Below are 11,546 nucleotides of genomic sequence, written 5' to 3' on the forward strand. Positions count from 1 at the left end.
AGCTCTGCGGGGAGAGGGTGGTGGCACTGATCATACAGCTCTGCGGGGAGGAGGTGATGGCTCTGATCCTACAGCTCTGCGGGGAGAATGTGGTGGCTCTGATCATACAGCTCTGCGGGGAGAAGGTGGTGGCACTGATCATACGGCTCTCCGGGGAGGAGGTGATTTCTCTGATCACACAGCTCTGCAGGGAGGAGGTGGTGGCTCTGATCATACAGCTCTGCGGAGAGGAGGTGGTGGCTCTGATCATGCAGCTCTGCGGGGAGGAGGTGGTGGCACTGATCATACAGCTCTGCAGGGAGGAGGTGGTGGTACTGATCATACAGCTCTGCGGGGAGGAGGTGGTGGCTCTGATCATACAGCTCTGCGGGGAGGAGGTGGTGGTACCGATCATACAGCTGTGCGGGGAGGAGGTGATTTCTCTGATCATACAGCTCTGCAGGGAGGAGGTGGTGTCTCTGATCATACAGCTCTGCGGGGAGGAGGTGGTGGCTCTGATCATACAGCTCTGCGGGGAGGAGGAGGTGGCACTGATCATACAGCTCTGCGGGGAGGAGGTGGTGGCACTGATCATACAGCTCTGCGGGGAGGAGGTGGTGGCACTGATCATACAGCTCTGCGGGGAGGAGGTGGTGGCACTGATCATACAGCTCTGCGGGGAGGAGGAGGTGGCTCTGATCATACAGCTCTGCGGGGAGGAGGAGGTGGCACTGATCATACAGCTCTGCGGGGAGGAGGTGGTGGCACTGATCATACAGCTCTGCGGGGAGGAGGTGGTGGCACTGATCATACAGCTCTGCGGGGAGGAGGTGGTGGCACTGATTATACAGCTCTGCGGGGAGAGGGTGGTGGCTCTGATCATACAGCTCTGCGGGGAGGAGGTGGTGGCTCTGATCATACAGCTCTGCGGGGTGGAGGTGATTTCTCTGATCATACAGCTCTGCGGGGTGGAGGTGGTGGCACTGATTATACAGCTCTGCGGGGAGGAAGTGGTGGCTCTGATCATACAGCTATGCGGGGGAGAAGGTGGTGGCACTGATCATACAGCTCTGCGGGGTGGAGGTGATTTCTCTGATCATACAGCTCTGCAGGGAGGAGAAGGTGGTGGCACTGATGATACAGCTCTGCGGGGAGGAGGTGGTGGCACTGATCATACAGCTCTGCGGGGTGGAGGTGATTTCTCTGATCATACAGCTCTGCAGGGAGGAGTAGGTGGTGGCACTGATGATACAGCTCTGCGGGGAGGAGGTGGTGGCACTGATCATACAGCTCTGCGGGGAGGAGGTGGTGTCTCTGATCATACAGCTCTGCGGGGAGGAGGTGGTGGCTCTGATCATACAGCTCTGCGGGGAGGAGGAGGTGGCACTGATCATACAGCTCTACGGGGAGGAGGTGGTGGCACTGATCATACAGCTCTGCGGGGAGGAGGTGGTGGCACTGATCATACAGCTCTGCGGGGAGGAGGTGGTGGCACTGATCATACAGCTCTGCGGGGAGGAGGAGGTGGCTCTGATCATACAGCTCTGCGGGGAGGAGGTGATTTCTCTGATCATACAGCTCTGCAGGGAGGAGGTGGTGTCTCTGATCATACAGCTCTGCGGGGAGGAGGTGGTGGCTCTGATCATACAGCTCTGCGGGGAGGAGGAGGTGGCACTGATCATACAGCTCTGCGGGGAGGAGGTGGTGGCACTGATCATACAGCTCTGCGGGGAGGAGGTGGTGGCACTGATCATACAGCTCTGCGGGGAGGAGGTGGTGGCACTGATCATACAGCTCTGCGGGGAGGAGGAGGTGGCTCTGATCATACAGCTCTGCGGGGAGGAGGAGGTGGCACTGATCATACAGCTCTGCGGGGAGGAGGTGGTGGCACTGATCATACAGCTCTGCGGGGAGGAGGTGGTGGCACTGATCATACAGCTCTGCGGGGAGGAGGTGGTGGCACTGATTATACAGCTCTGCGGGGAGAGGGTGGTGGCTCTGATCATACAGCTCTGCGGGGAGGAGGTGGTGGCTCTGATCATACAGCTCTGCGGGGTGGAGGTGATTTCTCTGATCATACAGCTCTGCGGGGTGGAGGTGGTGGCACTGATTATACAGCTCTGCGGGGAGGAAGTGGTGGCTCTGATCATACAGCTATGCGGGGGAGAAGGTGGTGGCACTGATCATACAGCTCTGCGGGGTGGAGGTGATTTCTCTGATCATACAGCTCTGCAGGGAGGAGAAGGTGGTGGCACTGATGATACAGCTCTGCGGGGAGGAGGTGGTGGCACTGATCATACAGCTCTGCGGGGTGGAGGTGATTTCTCTGATCATACAGCTCTGCAGGGAGGAGTAGGTGGTGGCACTGATGATACAGCTCTGCGGGGAGGAGGTGGTGGCACTGATCATACAGCTCTGCGGGGAGGAGGTGGTGGCTCTGATCATACAGCTCTGCGGGGAGGAGGTGGTGGCTCTGATCATGCAGCTCTGCGGGGAGGAGTTGGTGGCACTGATCATACAGCTGTGCGGGGAGGAGGTGGTGGCACTGATCATACAGCTCTGCGGGGAGGAGGTGGTGGCTCTGATCATACAGCTCTGCGGGGAGGAGGTGGTGGTACTGATCATACAGCTGTGCGGGGAGGAGGTGATTTCTCTGATCATACAGCTCTGCAGGGAAGAGGTGGTGGCTCTGATCATACAGCTCTGCGGGGAGGAGGAGGTGGCACTGATCATACAGCTCTGCGGGGAGGAGGTGGTGGCACTGATCATACAGCTCTGCGGGGAGGAGGTGGTGGCACTGATCATACAGCTCTGCGGGGAGGAGGTGGTGGCACTGATCATACAGCTCTGCGGGGAGGAGGAGGTGGCACTGATCATACAGCTCTGCGGGGAGGAGGTGGTGGCACTGATCATACAGCTCTGCGGGGAGGAGGTGGTGGCACTGATCATACAGCTCTGCGGGGAGGAGGTGATTTCTCTGATCATACAGCTCTGCAGGGAGGAGGTGGTGGTACTGATCATACAGCTGTGCGGGGAGGAGGTGATTTCTCTGATCATACAGCTCTGCAGGGAGGAGGTGGTGGCACTGATCATACAGCTCTGCGGGGAGGAGGTGGTGGCACTGATCATACAGCTCTGCGGGGAGGAGGTGGTGGCACTGATCATACAGCTCTGCGGGGAGGAGGTGGTGGCACTGATCATACAGCTCTGCGGGGAGGAGGTGATTTCTCTGATCATACAGCTCTGCAGTGAGGAGGTGGTGGCTCTGATCATACATCTCTGCGGGGAGGAGGTGGTGGCTCTGATCATACAGCTCTGCGGGGAGGAGGAGGTGGCACTGATCATACAGCTCTGCGGGGAGGAGATGGTGGCTCTGATCATACAGCTCTGCGGGGAGGAGGTGGTGGCACTGATCATACAGCTCTGCGGGGAGGAGGTGGTGGCACTGATCATACAGCTCTGCGGGGAGGAGGTGGTGGCTCTTATAAGAGCCTTTGTGGTAACAGAACAGGGGCTGCAGCTTATTTCTTAGCCGCGGGCTTCTTGGCTTTCGCAGCCTTCTTAGCCGGACTCTTGGCGGGTTTGGCCGCCTTCTTAGCCGGACTCTTCGTCACCTTCTTGGGCTTGGGAGCGGCTTTCGGCTTCTTGGGGCTCTTGGCCGCTTTCTTGGCCGCTGCGGGCTTCTTGGCCGTTTTCGGGCTCTTCTTGGCCGCAGTCGGAGCCTTCTTGGGCTTCTTCGGAGATTTGGCGGCTTTCTTGGCAGCAGCGGGTTTCTTAGGTTTGGCCGCAGCTGCTGGCTTCGTCTTGGCCACTTTGTCCTTCGTCTCCTGCTTCTTGTTCAGCTTGAAGGACCCGGAGGCGCCGCTGCCTTTCACCTGGAGGAGGGCGCCCTTGGTGACCAGAGCCTTGACGGCCAGCTTCAGGCGGCTGTTGTTCTTCTCTACATCGTATCCTCCAGCAGACAGAGCCTTCTTCAGGGCGGCCAGAGACACCCCGCTGCGCTCCTTGGAGGCGGACACGGCTTTCACGATCAGCTCGGAGACGCTGGGGCCGGAGGGTTTATTGCTCTTCTTGGCAGCAGATTTCTTCGGCTGCTTCTTGGATTTGGCGGCCGGTTCTGCGGGAGGGGGAGCGGCGGCTGGCGCGGTCTCTGCCATCATATGCTGCTGACGCAAAATGAAAATATTTCCTGATAGGAAGGAAAACACTGAGGCCGGAGCTGGAGGCGCCTGTTATATGTACAGGCTTACTGCGCACTGATTGGCTGCTGAGCAGCACCGTCCTGAGCTTCTATTGGCTGACACTGGACACAGGCCCCGCCCCCTCCCAGCTGAGTCCGAGTGAAGCTCCGCTCTCCCCTTGTGCTTCCCTGCCCTGGATAAAAGCCCTTTACCGGCTAACACCGGACAGCAGAGCGCGATTCCTCCGTCGCCTCCCCTTCTCCAACATCTCCACCGGCCATTTGTAGCCGTCACTAGCAGAGATGCCGGGAAAGAGCGGAGAGGAAATCCCGGGATCATCGCCGCCGTCCTCCCGATCTGCACATCACTGTGTATCCGGGGAGATAAATCTGCTGCGGGAGCTCGTTCCTCCTATTCCCGGCTCCTGTCACCATCACAGGGATCTTTACTCCTATGTCTATCGCACAGGAAGCTGATTGTACGATGTGGGGACGAGCTGGAGCTGCTGACAACCCAGAAGGGTAACACAGGCGACGGCCTCCGCTGACTGCCACCTCCCTGACCTGTGGTGTCACTGTACCCCGTATGTGCAGAGGATTGGGGGGACACGTGTTCCACACCAGTAGATGATCCACATCGGTGGCTGATTGCAATCACCTGCCTGATATCGTGTCTTACCCAGTGTGAAGCTGTGACCGCTGCGGCATGTCATGGTGCGAAGAGCTCTGATGAGGCGACAGCTGCACACTGCGACTCCCCAACCAAACACATAAACATCTCCGGGGAGAAAACTGAAATATTAATGGATTTATGTGACCCCCACTATTGTGTAAAAGGGGAATATTGGGAGAAAAGCGGAGACACAAAATCCAGCGTCTACACAGAGAACACAGCTGTACATAGTATATATAGTGCACAACATCACATCTGCACAGCCCAGATCAGCAGTGTAATAAGTGTCACTGATACTAGAGGAGAGGGTACAGTATATACAGCAGAGTGTACAGTATATACAGCAGAGTACACAGTATATAGAGCAGAGTGTACAGGATATACAGCAGTGTGCACAGTATATAGAGCCAGTGTGTACAGTACATACAGCAGTGTGTACAGTATATAGAGCAGTGTGTAAAGTATATACAGCAGTGTGTACAATTTATAGACCAGAGTGTACAGTATATAGAGCAGTCTCCCCTCTCTTCTTCTTTCTCTCTCTCTCCCTCTTTCTTAATCTCTATTTCTCTCTCCTCTCTTTCATTATTTCCTTCTCTCCTTTCTCTCTTCGCTCTCCTCTCTTTCTCTCTTCTTTTTTCTCTAAATCTTTCTCTCACTCTTACTCTTTCTTCCTTTCTATTTCTCTCTCTCCCTCTCTTTCCCTTGCTTTCTCTTTTTCTTACTTTATATCTATCTCTCTCCTTCTCTCTTTCTTTATCTCTCTTCTCTCTACTTCTCTATCTCTCTCTTTATGTCTTTTTGTCTCTCTCTCTCTCTCTTTCTCCCTTTCTTTCTCTCTATCTCCTTCTTTCTCATTCTCTCTCTTTCACTTTATCTCTCTCTTTCTCTCTCTCAGGGAGAGATTATCAATCCTTCATGTCAGCAGTGCACCTCTCCAAAATGAGGCAGATGTACTAGATTTTCTAGGCACCGCCATCTGCACGTGGGGTGCTGCTGTAATCCCTGTCATCATCCTCGTTTTTCCTCTCCACGTTTCCATATCCAGCCAAGTGATCGCTGGGCCCAGTATTCTCATCAGCATTGCCGATACTTCGAGCTGTAGCAAAGGAGAAGGCACAAGTGATGATAACCCGCCTCTATGTGCCCTCAAGTGTCTCCGCTGTGGTGCGGGATGATATGCTATGGAAGGTTAATAATCAATAATTGTGTCCTTCCTACAGGCTCTGGTGCCCCATGGAATGAAAGGTTTCCCCAGGAGGGCGGTGGTAAAGATGTTTAATGACTTGCTAAGGAATGGTCGCATGCAAAAACTCCAAGACTCGGACACCGTGCTGTCCCAGATTTTGGAGATGACGTGCAGTGACTTGGATTGGGAGGTGAAGGTGAACGCAGTGGACCTGGCACATTCCTATATGTCCCAAACATTGGAGATGGGACCGTCCCTAACGTGCCCTTACACTATAGGGCTGCCATCTAGCAGAAGCTCAGGTTCCATCTCCGACGCTCTGGTTACATGTGAATGAGTCGGGCTTTTTCCGGCCTTATTGACTTGTCTGTGTGACTGTGACCGGCCAGTGGCATTAAAGTTTTGTGAAATCCTTCTTGCTGTGAAGCCCAAACTGTGTAATGGGGACACTGATCCCTCCGAACAGCATGGAAGAGACTGGCTGGAGCACACGATAAAAGAGAAGCAAATGGCAGGCGGGGACGGTGCTGGGGCCGGCAGGGTCGCCCACCAGATTGGGCCACTGGTGTCATACAGAAGATGGATTTGGATAACATAAAATGTCCCCTTCCGAAAAACAGCGATCATGTACACGAAACTCCCCGGTCACTGCTGCAGGACGTCAAAGCAACCTTATGGGGGGAAGAAATGCACGATGCAGATTGCTACTGATGCGGAAGTTTATGGTACTTTTCTGCTGCAGATTTCACTGCGGAAATGCCTTTTGTGCTGTAATTTGTAGTGGATCCAACCTGTGTTTTTCTTTTTTTACTACAGTGCCCTACTGGGACCCAGAAGCCCTTCTGGCCATCCAACTGCTACTCAGGCGCCAATTTCTAAGAAAGATTTATCTCCTCTCTTTCTTTCTCTTTTCTTTCTCTAAATCTTTCTCTCACTCTTACCCTTTTCCCCTTTCTATTTCTCTCTCACCCTCTCTTTCTCTTGCTTTCTCTTTCTCTTTTTTCTCACTTTATCTCTATCTTTCTCTCTCCTTGTCTCTTTCTTCATCTCTATTTCTTCTCTCTCTACTTATCTCCCTCTTTATTTCTCTTTGTCTTTATCTCTCTTTCTTTCTCCTTTGCTTTCTCTCTCTCTCCTTCTTTCTCATTCTCTCTCGTTCACTCTCTCTCTCTTTGTCTTTATCTCTCTCTCTCCTTCTCTCTCCCAGGGAGAGATGATCAATCCTTCATGTCAGCAGTGCACCTCTCCAAAATGAGGCAGATGTACTAGATTTTCCAGGCACCGCCATCTGTACGTGCGGTGCTGCTGTAATCCCTGTCATCATCCTCGTTTTTCCTCTCCACGTTTCCATATCCAGCCAAGTGATCGCTGGGCCCAGTATTCTCATCAGCATTGCCGATACTTCGAGCTATAGCTAAGGAGAAGGCACAAGTGATGATAACCCGCCTCTATGTGCCCTCAAGTGTCTCCGCTGTGGTGCGGGATGATGTGCTATGGAAGGTTAATAATCAATAATTGTGTCCTTCCTACAGGCTCTGGTGCCCCATGTAATGAAAGGTTTCCCCAGAAGGGCGGTGGTAAAGATGTTTACTAACTTGCTAAGGAATGGTCGCATGCAAAAACTCCAAGACTCGGACACCGTGCTGTCCCAGATTTTGGAGATGACGTGCAATGACTTGGATTGGGAGGTGAAGGTGAACGCATTGGACCTGGCACATTCCTATATGTCCCACACATTGGAGATGGGACCGTCCCTAACGTGCCCTTACACTATAGGGCTGCCATCTAGCAGAAGCTCAGGTTCCATCTCCGACGCTCTGGTTACATGTGAATGAGTCGGGCTTTTTCCGGCCTTATTGACTTGTCTGTGTGACTGTGACCGGTCAGTGGCATCAAAGGCGTGTGAAATCCTTCTCGCTGTGAAGCCCAAACTGTGCAATGGGGACACTGATCCCTCCGAAGAGTATGGAAGAGACTGGCTGGAGCACACGATAAAAGAGAAGCAAATGGCAGGCGGGGACGGTGCTGGGGACCGGCAGGGTCGCCCACCAGAATGGGCCACTGGGGTCATAAAGAAGATGGATTTGGATAACATAAAATGTTCCCTGCCGAAATACAGCGATTATGTACACGAGACTCCCCTGTCACTGCTGCAGGACGTCAAAGCCACCTTATGGGGGGAAGAAATGCACGATGCAGATTGCTACTGATGCGGAAGTTTAAGGGACTTTTCTGCTGCAGATCTCATTGCGGAAATGCCTTTTGTGCTGTGATTTGTAGTGGATCCAACCTGTTTTTTTCCTACAGTGTCCTACTGGGACCCAGAAGCCCTCCTGGCCATCCGACAGCTACTCAGGCCCCAATTTCGAAGAAGCACGTCCTGGTTATAAGAAAGCAAATGCCTTTGGCACTATAGAGGGTGATGTAGTAGGGATTATTTTTCTATTTTGGTTTGCTTCCAGTACAGTTTTCACATTAAATCAGAACAATTAAAGAAAACAAACAAAAAAAAAACACGGCACATTCCAGTAATTTTGAATTAAAGCATAACATTTTATATAAACAATGCATAAAAATGTGTCTTTCTGGGTTGTGATTGGTACATGAGGTAATGGCATAAATTAACATTCAATCACCTGATGTTGATATGATGAAAAATCTCTCCTAATTTCACTTGCTGCTTTCAACCGTGTATTGGGATTAACTGTGGGGGCATCATACATTGTGGAGAGTATGATCCACTCTGATCTGGCATGGTCATGACAATAGTCGGGATACCTGCCGCTACAGGGAAGGAAATTGTATATAATAAAGAAGCTGGAAAAATAATTGCAGAAACTGTACAATGGGCGGGAAATTCAAACTTCCCAACAGTTCTGTGTTCAGCCAATCAGCAGAGGAAGGGAGGAGCTAATGATTCTGTAAGCCCCGCCCCGGATAGCGTCATCTCTCCAGTTCTCTCTCTGGTCCATTCTTCCTCCATATAAAGGAGCAGTCCCTGAGGCTCAGGAATCAGTTTTTGCTCATTGACTGAAGAAAATGTCTGGTCGCGGCAAAGGAGGAAAAGGTCTCGGGAAGGGCGGCGCCAAGCGGCACAGGAAGGTGCTCCGTGATAACATCCAGGGCATCACCAAGCCTGCCATCCGCCGTCTAGCTCGCAGAGGAGGCGTCAAGCGCATCTCCGGCCTCATCTATGAGGAGACTCGCGGTGTCCTGAAAGTCTTCCTGGAGAACGTGATCCGTGACGCCGTCACCTACACCGAGCACGCCAAGAGGAAGACCGTCACCGCCATGGACGTGGTGTACGCGCTCAAGCGCCAGGGCCGCACTCTCTACGGCTTCGGAGGTTAATTGTGTTCTCTTCTGTCCTCACAACCCAAAGGCTCTTTTCAGAGCCACCCACATCTTCTAAGTGAGGGCTGCACCTGACTGCTAGGATCTGATTTCTCTGCTTTGGTGATGTCGCTGTAATGTTAGAACACTCATCGGTGCCAACGTTACGCTCCGAATACTGAATAGTCCCAAGGATATCCTGACGTGGAAAGATTAAACGGCTTACCCGAAGCAGATCCCTCTACAGCTCTAATCAGGGGGGTGTTCAGGGCGGTTTCCAAATGTAGGTTAATATTCTGTCTAGACATTTAATATCCTGTTCTTATTGGGCGCTGATTAGTAGATTTATGGGGGATATATATCCGCACTGGGCCGCAGTGATAATTTCCTGATCAGATCCGTGTACAGGGAATGTGGCTGTAGGAGGCAGCTGGATAGATGGACGCCCTGTGTGTCATCACATAGGGTACGGCGACTCCTATGTGATGACCACGTCCTGGACACTAATGTTTCGGGTGGATGGCGCCTCTGAAGACTATTATAACCTCCTCAGAATAATGATGGGCTGTTTGAGGTCTGATAGCCACGGCTGCGCGTTTTGAGGTCCTGTCATGTATTTATATATATCCGGTGTGTGCAGTGTATGGGGGGACACAGGTGTTGGTTCTGTTCCCTACAGCTCCTGTCCTGTATATGTATATACAAAGCGTATACATTGTGTGCAGTGTATGGGGGACACAGCGCTGCCGGGGCCTGGGGTGAAGGTGCCGCATCTGTGGATACTCTGGTAAAGAAAAGATCAGCTGGAAAACGGCACGTAAGGAGTTAAACGGGAGAGGAAAGCCGGGCAACAAAATTAATAAAGGGGATGGGAGAACTACAATACCCAGATAGATTAGCGAAATTAGGATTATTTAGTCTAGAAAAAAGACGACTGAGGGGCGATCTAATAACCATGTATAAGTATATAAGGGGACAATACAAATATCTCGCTGAGGATCTGTTTATACCAAGGAAGGTGACGGGCACAAGGGGGCATTCTTTGCGTCTGGAGGAGAGAAGGTTTTTCCACCAACATAGAAGAGGATTCTTTACTGTTAGGGCAGTGAGAATCTGGAATTGCTTGCCTGAGGAGGTGGTGATGGCGAACTCAGTCGAGGGGTTCAAGAGAGGCCTGGATGTCTTCCTGGAGCAGAACAATATTGTATCATACAATTAGGTTCTGTAGAGGGACGTAGATCTGGGGATTTGTTGTGATGGAGTGTGGGCTGAACTGGATGGACAGATGTCTTTTTTCGGCCTTACTAGCTATGTTACTATGTACATCACTGAAGGCTGAGCGTTACCAAGGTTTCTCGCTCATTGTCTGATCACAGAATCCGTTGGGGAATTTGAATTCCCCGCTCATAATCTCCGGAGGATTGTTACAGGTCACTGATAGCGACAACCATCCCCCACCCCCTTACTGCGGGACCTGCTAACTACATGTAGACCTCACCGCGGAGTATCAGACACTAAGGAGGGGACATTTCCTGCGAGCTTGGCAGACGACACTCCACCTGAGGGTCTGAGACTTCATGTGGGATTGACCCATTCATCTCCTGTTATTCTGTGGATATGTGCACCAACAATGGCGGCAATGGTGTATGTACCATCAGCCTCATGCGAGGACCCCCGAGATAGGCGGCGCCGGCTCTTGTGGTGACGGTGTGGGTGGCTCTTAGAAGAGCCTTTGGTTTTGTAGAGATTGGCGGCAGCGCTCACTTGCTCTTGCTCGCCTTGCTGCTCTCGGTCTTCTTGGGCAGCAGCACGGCCTGGATGTTGGGCAGGACGCCCCCCTGGGCAATGGTCACCCCACCCAGCAGCCTGTTCAGCTCCTCGTCATTGCGCACCGCCAGCTGCAGGTGACGGGGGATGATGCGGGTCTTCTTGTTGTCCCGGGCAGCATTGCCGGCCAATTCCAGGATCTCAGCGGTCAGATACTCCAGCACAGCGGCCAGATAGACCGGAGCGCCGGCGCCGACTCTCTCAGCGCAGTTGCCCTTGCGGAGAAGCCTGTGCACACGGCCGACTGGGAACTGCAGTCCTGCCCGGGATGAGCGGGTCTTGGCCTTAGCACGGACCTTTCCTCCTTGTTTGCCGCGTCCAGACATGATGCCGATAACTAATGACGGAAAATCGTGTAGAGAAGA

At 52.7% G+C, this 11,546-nt stretch overlaps 2 protein-coding genes across 2 annotated transcripts; both read right to left on the reverse strand.

Annotated features, from left to right (window-relative positions):
- Positions 1-3,477: 3,477 nt before the first annotated feature.
- On the reverse strand, positions 3,478-4,136 carry LOC138653685 (histone H1C-like). Its single transcript, XM_069743291.1, has one exon. The coding sequence runs from the start codon at positions 4,134-4,136 to the stop codon at positions 3,501-3,503; it is 636 nt and encodes a 211-aa protein (XP_069599392.1). The 3' UTR covers positions 3,478-3,500.
- A 6,978-nt stretch (positions 4,137-11,114) lies between these two features.
- On the reverse strand, positions 11,115-11,546 carry LOC138653675 (histone H2A type 1-like). Its single transcript, XM_069743281.1, has one exon. It carries the CDS (start codon positions 11,505-11,507, stop codon positions 11,115-11,117), a length of 393 nt encoding a protein of 130 aa, XP_069599382.1. The 5' UTR covers positions 11,508-11,546.

The sequence above is a fragment of the Ranitomeya imitator genome, unplaced genomic scaffold (genome assembly GCF_032444005.1).
Source record: "Ranitomeya imitator isolate aRanImi1 unplaced genomic scaffold, aRanImi1.pri SCAFFOLD_325, whole genome shotgun sequence".
NCBI lineage: Eukaryota > Metazoa > Chordata > Amphibia > Anura > Dendrobatidae > Ranitomeya > Ranitomeya imitator.

Coding starts and splice junctions, on each gene's coding strand:
- LOC138653685 (XM_069743291.1), bottom strand. CDS start 4,136: ATGGCAGAGACCGCGCCAGCCGCCGCTCCCCCTCCCGCAGAACCGGCC.
- LOC138653675 (XM_069743281.1), bottom strand. CDS start 11,507: ATGTCTGGACGCGGCAAACAAGGAGGAAAGGTCCGTGCTAAGGCCAAG.